Source organism: Urtica dioica, chromosome 2 (assembly GCF_054948205.1).
Source record: "Urtica dioica subsp. dioica isolate 48M chromosome 2, U.dioica_male_clone48M_v1_H2, whole genome shotgun sequence".
NCBI classification, from domain to species: domain Eukaryota; kingdom Viridiplantae; phylum Streptophyta; class Magnoliopsida; order Rosales; family Urticaceae; genus Urtica; species Urtica dioica.
The window spans coordinates 50,043,372-50,053,087 of record NC_142757.1 but is presented as its reverse complement, the minus strand read 5'-3'; the positions used below and the strand labels follow the sequence as shown (position 1 = coordinate 50,053,087).

Sequence of the window (9,716 nt, the reverse complement as noted above, 5' to 3'; positions counted from 1 at the left end):
TGCCATAAAATGTAAAGGCATAACCGAGAGCAAATATCATGTAGCATGTTTAAAAGTTGAGTAACACAGTAAATAAAACAATGCTTTAAATTTTTTTAAAACAAAACAATTTTTCATTGACATAGATAACTAACTAAAAAAAAACCCCTTTCAATTATTCGTACTTTTAGAATAAGTACTACATCATAGCCCATTATTTTTCATTTACAAAATAATAAACCATTGATTTTGGCCGAACAAAACATTAGCGATTGCAAAAAGAAAATTATCAAAAGTAACTTAAAAAGGCATTTATATATATGTATATGTTCAAGCCCGCAGAGCACTAGTGCTGAGAAACATACAAATCTATGTCAACGGTAACAACGCTTCGTTGTGTTTTCAAACATCTATCTACCTACACGGCAACAGTTGAGAAACACAAAGCAAAAACATTCTTTCTTTTTTTTTGTTTTTCCTTCTTTCCCAAGTAACTCATGAATTGAAACATCCTATATATGAACAACACCTCAAAGGGCATTAAACAGCCAACATTTCTTCTATGAGCAAAATAATTAGCAAAAATGTACAGAAGCGAAGGGAATAGCTAGATGGCAAAACTCCACATAAAGCTTCCAAAAGGGTTTGAGTAAAGGCAGAAAAAGCTCGGGCTCAAGCCAGTAAACTTGAGCTGCCTTTAAACCCGAGCAAACAGGTAATCGCTTCCCAGCCAGGTCACACTGATAAAGGAGGGAAATCATCTTCGTCTTTCAAACGATATGATTGTGCAGAAATCCTACAAACCCAATGAGACACAACACCGACACGGCCAAAATTATATACGTTTATTTATATATCTGAGTGACGGATTAGATCCTAGGGCTATATCGAAAGAATCCCAATTACCGGTCTTTATCGAGACTCAGCACAGGCTTTTGCTTGTCCGCCACCGGCGATACGCTTGTGTTCTGAATGACGACGCTCGACCCTAAATTTGCTTGCCAGCTTCCTCTGAGCAAAGGCGGTTCCGGTGGCAGATGAACAATCGATCCAAACTCAACGAAATGCTCCGGCGAGTGCATCGAGCCATTGGCAATTTGATCGACCTTCATCTGAGGGGACCCACATGGTTCATCTGAAGGCCCGGATTTTACGGGTCCATTTGGAACAGGAAAGTGTGGTTGAGCAGCATCGCGGACGTTTCTCTCGGGAAATCCGTTCTCAGCGGGAAAAGCTAAAGGGAAACGACCATTGCCGCCACGAGGAGATCTCAACATGGCTTGGTTTCTTCCTCTCGGTGTCATAGGCCTATCCCGGTAATGATTCTGCAAAGATTTTACACCGAAAATAGCTTTGGAATGAGATATCGATTCTAGGAAGAACAACAAAATTAACGGGCACTTTGTCTGAGACTCGAACCCCCACAACCTCAAATATATCAAGAAATTCAGAAGATGATTGAAAGCACGTAAGAGTTGTTGGTCTAGCGCCCTTGGTTTATTTTCAAGAGGAGCCCAATAGTTTCTCTAAAGGTGTACCCAAATGTTGTGAAGCCGGGCAAAATGATAGAAAACATACCGCATTGGGGAAATACGTCCCCGTTCCTCGCGGCTTGGGGATCTCTTCCCCACTGAATGCCGGGCCACTTGGTAAAAGCGGAGGAGCCAAGTGGTAAAATGGGGGTCGATGAACAACACCATTGGGCGTCATTTGAGAGAAGTGCTTGAGATTGCAAGATTGTTTTACGACCTCCCATGATTTCTTGCGTTGGAAATGTGGGACCATATGTGGCACCGGTGAAATTGGGGCGGTCAAAGTGCACTCGTAGAACCACCGACCGTAGCTCAAACTGCTGATATGGCTCTCGTAATCCCCAGTGAGATCCGCCAAGGTGTTGTAACACTCGGGGCTTCGAACGGCCACCGGAGACATTCTATAACCCGGATGATTCGGATGGAATTCTTCGGAGGACAAGGCGATCGAGCTCGGATGTGGTGGCTTCACACCCACGGGACATCCGACCCCGTTGATGTTGACCAACCGGGTTTCATCTTGGCCGTGAGCTATTACCATCTCGGGATAACCGTCTTCGTTCGTATGCTTGACATGATCGTCGCTCATGTCTCCATTCGCGAGGGACGGATGAGAAAAATATTGATGTAGCGACTGATGTTGCTTACTGAAAGGAGAAGCTGGATTTGCCTCACTACCCGTAGGAGAAGCTTTCGGTGTGCCATTTGAAATGATAAGACCTTGGAGTCTAAGGGTCGGTAGGTCTTCTCCGTCCCCCTTGAGACGACTGTCCGAAACAGAGATCCCATTCATAGAGCTTGTGCTTGTCCTGTTGACCAGTCTGTCTGAAACATCTTCGGTCCCTGGTATCTCAACATTCAGTGAATCCTCATAATTCGACCTACACTCCCCAGAAATCTCACTCGAATGCATAGCATCTGAGTCGTGGGAAAATAGTGGGCCCCGAAGCTCGTCATACCCTTGCATCGGGAGATAATCTAGGATATCAGGCCTCTGGCCTTTTCCGTGCCTCTCCAGTGTGTTGCCGAAGAACTTCTGAACTTCATGACTGATATTATCTTCAGCCTGGGAAAGGACACGGCCAAGTTTTCGAGCACCGTATGAAAAAGCACTCCTTATTCGGAAAAAATTCCCTGCACATATATAAGAAGACTTTTCTCTTAGTCAATTGGTCGCTGATTTACAAAATTTATTTGAAGATTCTGCTACGGGTGGTTGTTTAAATTGCAATTCAAACACATGGAAAAAATTAGTTTGAACAAAAAAAAAAGTAATTACAAACAAACAACAAACAAAAGGAATGGCACAATGCTTTAATTAATTTCAAAGAAACACAATATTACCTTTGCTCACGCTGCGCCCAAGGTTGTTATTTTCTTTCAACGGATCGACTATGTTAAAATGCTTTTGCGGAAACATCTTTGAGATCGGCTCACAAGGAGCCGAGAACCTTTCGACACACCCCTTGAGAAAATCATCACTGAGCAATAGCTCATGGCCACCATTTTCAGGCGGCTCAGCTGCAGAAGAGAATCTAGAACAATAAGTACCTCAACCGGAAAATAGATTCAATATACTTACAAAGGAAAATTAGAAGGATATTACGAACCCATGAGTTCAGGAAGATTTGTTATTCGGACTGGACCGTTCAAGCTGATGCAGTAGTTATCCCAGTCAAAATTACTAAAGTAGTCCAAAAACTTGTACAATACCTATAATGGTCATCCACATTAAAATTTAGATTTTACATCAATGTGGAAGTATAGTAATTGCTTTTAAGCACTCACAGCTAACGGGCCACTCAAGGAGTCGTGAAACACATGGAAGATATACAAGACCAATGTCTCTAATGCATATGTAGAAATCAGACCATGATGAGCGCCAAGTATACGACTTTCATAATAGCACCATGCCTTTATTAGTATAATACTTCGCTTGAAGAGGTGATCTTTTCCGATGAGGCGATCAACCTGTCACGATAGCATACAAATTGCAAAAGGGACATCTATTAGCTACAAAGGGCTATAGGACATTGATCTTAAGATCCGGAGCCATTTTACAAAAAGAAAATGCTACAGATAACTGAGAGAACGGAGAAATTTAGATTATTGTAACACACTATAGCAGAGAAGTACAACTTCAAAAATGGGTTAACTAATAGCGCCAGTTAACAAAGCAATCACAAGGGCACAAGTTGTATAAGAAACACACAAGAGTGGTGGACAATAAAGATAAGATATTGAAATGGATGCATTGATTTGGAGCAATAGATTTCAATTTCTGGTGAGTTTTATCAGCAAAATACCTGCTCCAAAAAGTTTAGTGTACAAAGCCCTCCCAACTGAGTGAATGATATATCAACCACAATGTTCTGCACTAGGCATTTTATAAGCTTGACCTGCCACAGAAACACCCGATATTTGTTATATCAAGCATAACAGTCTATGAAGCAGCAATAGAAATGTCAAGCAAATCCATGACTGCTGATCAGCAACAGATATATTCTGTAAAAGTCAATAGAAATAACTTCCAGTTGCAGGTAGTATGCTTTGGAAGAAGCTTGTACAGTTTGGATTGATAAAAAGGAAGAATCCTTATAGAAGAAGCTTCCAAGACTCTTTCTAGTTACTCCGTTCTCTATTTCTATTTAATTGAGAAAAACTTTTTGTTAGTTGAGAGAGAGAGAGAGATCAGATGGAAAAATTTATTAAAGTATAAGAAAATGAAGCTTGCTAAATAACGGTAATCCAAATCAAATTGGACTGAGTACGCCTTTTTTTTATGTCTACGAATAGAACTTTAATAAAATTGGAAATGGCAAAACAATTCAAGGAAAGGATAAGGTATCATCAAAGGACAACTTTTTTTATTTTGCTAAAAGGAACAAACACAGATCCTAACACCACTACATAATTTTCTCTTTTAACCTAAAACATCATCCAATACCACTCTCGGGAATTATGGTGAATTTTGAACACTTAACTTTAGGATACCCAAAACTAAAATGATTGCACATGCGCTTCCATTAGATTGCAAGAGATGCAAACTGTACGAGATCTATACTCGAAACTAAAACACAGCCAAAGACAATTTGCAACCAAGAAGAAGAGTTTGTAAAATCTGGTCAGAAATTTGGACTGTCACCATCTTGGATGGGTCATGATTAGGGGCCGAGCTGAGGCATGAAAGTACGAAAGTTGACTAACAAACCGTATAAGTGAAAGTTGACTAACAAACCGTATAAGTGAAAGTTGACTAACAAACCGTATAATATCAGATTTCAGATCTAACGAACAAAGAGCTTTAGTTAGCATAGGATCAAGGATTAAAACCTCTGCTCTGATTAATTGCACATCTTTCACAACAAATTCCATATTGGTGTTTCTTTCTTGGCTTTCAAGGACTGAATACACATCGTTTGCGAAAGCCTCCTCGTGATTCGTACCACAAAAGGCAGTTAAATCAATGTCACCATCAGGTAAATACGTCTTTAGAGGTACTGATCCAAATGGGAAAACCTGCAGCTAAGCAACAGTTTGCAAGTGAGTAATCCGTGAAGACGTAACCAATAATTGAACAGAAATTTATGGGAAAAAAAATAATAATTACAAAGAAGGAAAGCGCGTCACAAGAAAAGTCCTAGCTAACTCCAAAAGGATCTATCCACAAACAATTTAAGAAACATATCTTGCAAAGGTCCGAATTATTATTAATACGACCATCTTTCATACGAGCATGAGATACGCTCGGCACAGATTTCAACACAAACATATTTGGATAAAATTGGTTTTACAGAACGAGGAGTTATTGTTGCACTATCCTTCAAAGATCCTATTTTCTTTTCTCTTGTCACATACGTTGTCACTTAGGTTATGAACCACGGATTATATTCAAACTACCAAGCATAAAAATATGGCGCTATGGCGCCAAGTACGTTGCATTTCAATCATGAATCAGAAATTCAAATCTGGAAAATCAGATAAGCACTTCCCAATTGAGTTTTCCAAACTACTACTCGAACTAGTTCCGAACACGGAGCTCCGAAAGCATAAAAACTAAAAAAATATTGTTCACTAAAACGCCACCGTGTTGTACGTTGAAGCGAAGTGTAGTCCAGCGCAACGACACGAAAAATAAATACAGAATCCGCATAACCCAATTACTTTCTTTCCTCTAATAAACCATCAAACTTGCAAGAAACAGCTAAATATCCTTAAAATCCCCGAATACAAAACCCGATGCAGAGCATATTTACTTAAAGGTTTTATCTGTAATAAGCCCAGCGCTTGACCAAAAACCTAAAGCTCTATACTTTCTTAGTCGTTAGGTCAGAACCCCATAGATTTTATCAAGAAACACATAATCCGAGATGCAAAAAAAAAAAAAAAAAAGCCTAATTAAGCTCGCCTCAAATTAGGTCAAACAAACATCAAATACTTATTCTGAATAACAATGCTGCAACTTCACTAAGCTTTACACAATCAATCAATATAGGTTTTGAAAAGAAAGAAAAAAAAAATCGATCATTTCTTTCAAATTCAACACGAAGGCTTGAAATTTATCTTACCTCGCAACCGAGATAAAATTTGAGAAGACCTTGAACGAAGTCAACAACCGCTTTTCTTCGCTTCTCCGACACAGCCGTGGGCTGAACCTTGGCTATAATCCCCTGCGTCGCTTCCTCCGCTAACCTCCAAAACTCCGCTCCGTTCTCCGCCGTCCGATCCTCCGCCGCGACGCCGTTCGGCTCCGGCGACCAGCCACGAAGATCGCCCATGGTATCAAAGCCAAAGAAATTAAAAGAGAAAAAAATAATCAACCGACAAGCTCTCACAGCTGTACGGCCGAGAAAGTGAGACCGAAGCCCTCCGTTACAGCCATCGGACTCGGCGATCGGAAAATCTTGGAGCTTGATCTTACGGCGATACGAAACAAGCACTTAAGAAAATCTAGGGTTCTTTATATTTTTTTATTTTAATTTTTTATTTTTCTGGCCAAAGAAGATTGTCCTTTCTTTGATTGAAGAACAACAACAGATACCGAAAAAGATTCAAAGGGCTTTTCCTTTCTTTCTCAAATTTTTTCTCTTGAATTTCTAGCGATCAGAAAGCGATTTCTCCTACAACTTTTACGTTTCAGTGGATTTTGACGATTTATTTTTGTCCTTTTTTTTCTTCTCAATAATATTTGGATTTTTATTCGATGATTCTTTTTTTTTTTCTTCCAACTGATTACTATATGGTAATTGGAACTGAACACACGTACAGAAAGAAAACAAAAACATTAAGGTGAAAATAATTTTATAATTTTTCAAAAGGAATTATTTGTATATATATTTTGAAAAAATAAATCTAAGAAAATAGGAAAAATTAATATATTAGTATTCAAGATATATTTATTAATTTATTTTTCTTACGACAAATTAAATAAGATTTTCAATAATACAGATTTCGTTAAAAAAAAAAAGATTTTATTAGCTTTTTTTTAGTTCGTAATTATCCTACTTTTTTGTACCATACGAAAATTGGCATTTTCTATATTCCCACACGGTCACGTGTTTCATTCTCACCTACTTTTTTCTTTTCTTTTTTCTTTTTCTAGTCACTCATCTTTTCTTTAGTTTATTATTCAACTAAATTTCTTTATTCATGCGTTATTTTAATACATTTTGACATTTTATATATGGAAGCATTTAAATATGACCATGGTCCCCTCCATAATTTATTTGGCCAAAGGAAAATGGTCCATATAATGAAAATAAAAGAAATTAGGTATATAATCCATTTAAATGTCTTAGGTTTAAATTTAGATTAATTACCTAATAATTAAAAATAGCTCAAATAAAACGAGTGCATACATTATAATCATAATATGAGATATTTATAGTTAATTTATATTTTTAATCCTTAAACAATTAAGTCATAATTTCAATTGAAAATAGTAATTTGACCATTTCATACCTTTTTTAAATGATAATGATCACTTCCTAAACGTGTAATAGAATATGAATAAAAACATATAATAAGATCTTTTTTATCTATGGAAAACATTTATTTAAAATCGTGTCCTCTTCATTTTCCTTTATGGATAATAAAAAAGTTAAACTATATAACCATATATGATCAATAAAGAAGTAATGTCAAAACAATTTGTTTCCTCTGTCACAAATTCAATACGTCTTCGACTCGTCTTAATTGGGATTTGGGATAACAACTCAGTAAAATCCTCTCACAAATATTTATTTATTGGAATCTATCATTTGATGAGTGGAAATTGAAGTGGTGCTCTTTAAACATATGCAAACATCACATCGAATTTCCATATCCTTTTTTTTTTTTTTTAAGTAAGTGCTTCTCTATGCTTTTGCATATCATTGCATTTATACCTTGATTTTCCCATATTAAATCGGCTTCGTTGATCATAATTTGTTGATATCATTAAATATTGTGTACAACCCATATGATATATGCTTATTGGGTGGGATAGAAGTCAATTCATGAATAATTTACTCCTCAACCTTTGTATTGATTTTCAAGATAAAATACTAGAAGGAAACGAAAACCAAATAGAACATAGCAGAGGAACATTATCTAAAAAAATACCGTTTTCTTGTCATTGAAATACCACTATTTGATATGAATGATTTAAATTGATGTTTTGTGTCCAAGCTAATGATGGCTTCTTGACTTAGAACGTTGGGAATTTCTTGTAAATTGTATATTTTGTGTCATTTGTTTTATAGGGTAATTATTATACTTTGTATTGGTATAGGATTTTGTCTTATTTAAAAAAATATATATATAGCTGAAAAATATTTAGAACCGTTACATACCACATCGCACTATGCAAAAAATATTTTATGCGCCGCGAGCTTAAAAAAGAATATCGATTCAAACAGTGGCGGACCCAGAATTAAAAAAGTGGGGGGTCAAAAAAAATTTTAAGGTAAAAAAAAAAAAAAAAAACTGGAGGGGGGGCCCAGACACCCCTAAGGGTACACCTGAGTCCGCCACTGGATTCAAAAGTGACGACGTTGATATTGTTTCAGTCGCATGATATTCATTTATTATAGTTTGAGATGGTTTCAGATGAATTATGACGTAACACTTTGCGTCGCACCTCAAAAAATATCAATATTTATTTTCAATAATACTTTTACGATATTCCTTAAAATGTCAACACTGCATTATTACATTTTAAAATAAAAATAAGATAAAAAGTAATTAACATATATATTTACGTTGTTAGACATTTTTATGTTATTATTTTTTTTTTTTTGTTATAAAGGGCTTCTCATGTGAATATATTGATAAAAGTCAAAAACTTAGATTATAAAATTAGCACAAAAGAAAAAGATGATATGTAGACCACAAACAATCATAAATCATACAACAAAATAAACTGTGGATTACTCGTCTACGCAGATAAATCAGTCATTATCAAATTACTATACAAATCACGAGAGGAAACGTTGGTCTTCGCTTGTTGCATATTTCATTTTAGAGATTTTGCCCGAGAGGTCCACACCCAAAGAATAAATTCATATCTGAAGAAAAATTTAAAACCACTCCGACTAAAGATCGGGCGGTACAAAAGTCATATCTTATAAGTCTGAATTATTAAAATATAATCAAACCAGAAAGTAAAACATGAAATATATATATATATATATATATATATATATATATATATATATATATTCCCTAAGTCGAGAGTCCTCCATTGATTGAAACTTTCGGAGTCTCTTTATCCCAAGGGAGGAGGCGACACTGAAGATTGAAAACCCAAACTTTTTTTATTTATTTTTTGGAGAGAAAGTGGCTAGGGTTAGTCTCTGTGCATTATTTGATTTTCCCTGAAAACATTTATTGATTTTATTTTGTATGAGAGAAATCTTCAAATTTTAATAAAAGAAATTTTCATTTATGATAATTAGTAAGAGTATTAAGAACTATTAATACAAAAAAAAAAATGTGAGAAATAAATTAAACTTGTGGACCCAAAAAAGATGATTTGGTAAAAATTTGTTTTTTTTTAATAAATGACATATAAAAAAAAAGATATAAATTGATAAAAGCAAAGACTTAAATTACAAGAATAGCGCAAAAAAAAAAAAATTGAAAAAAATTTATACAGAAAGAAGATGAAAAGTGGACCACAAATAATCATAAATACAACAAAATAACCTATGGAAACACTGGTCT

General features: G+C 35.7%; 1 protein-coding gene across 2 annotated transcripts; it reads right to left on the bottom strand.

The window, feature by feature from the left end:
• Positions 1-275: 275 nt before the first annotated feature.
• LOC149405320 (PAP/OAS1 substrate-binding domain superfamily) lies at positions 276-6,755 on the bottom strand. 2 transcript variants are annotated; one of them, XM_089607064.1, is made up of 9 exons: positions 6,080-6,755; positions 4,845-5,036; positions 3,818-3,910; positions 3,300-3,482; positions 3,122-3,224; positions 2,856-3,032; positions 1,558-2,645; positions 886-1,304; positions 276-775 (listed from the first exon to the last, which is right to left on the bottom strand). In XM_089607064.1, the coding sequence occupies exons 1-9, from the start codon at positions 6,287-6,289 to the stop codon at positions 715-717; spliced, it is 2,526 nt and encodes an 841-aa protein (XP_089463190.1). In that variant the 5' UTR covers positions 6,290-6,755; the 3' UTR covers positions 276-714. The 2 variants fall into 2 exon arrangements, with proteins under 2 accessions (XP_089463190.1, XP_089463191.1); XM_089607065.1 differs by having other exon boundaries at positions 4,845-5,030; positions 6,080-6,754.
• Positions 6,756-9,716: the final 2,961 nt, after the last annotated feature.

Bases quoted from the DNA above. Each gene is read 5' to 3' on its own strand.
- LOC149405320 (XM_089607064.1), bottom strand. From the start codon at position 6,289: ATGGGCGATCTTCGTGGCTGGTCGCCGGAGCCGAACGGCGTCGCGGCG. The intron at 2,646-2,855 runs GTAATATTGTGT...ATATATGTGCAG, and splicing joins TGGGCGCAGCGTGAGCAAAG to GGAATTTTTTCCGAATAAGG. The intron at 776-885 runs GTAATTGGGATT...TTGGGTTTGTAG, and splicing joins CTGAGTCTCGATAAAGACCG to GATTTCTGCACAATCATATC.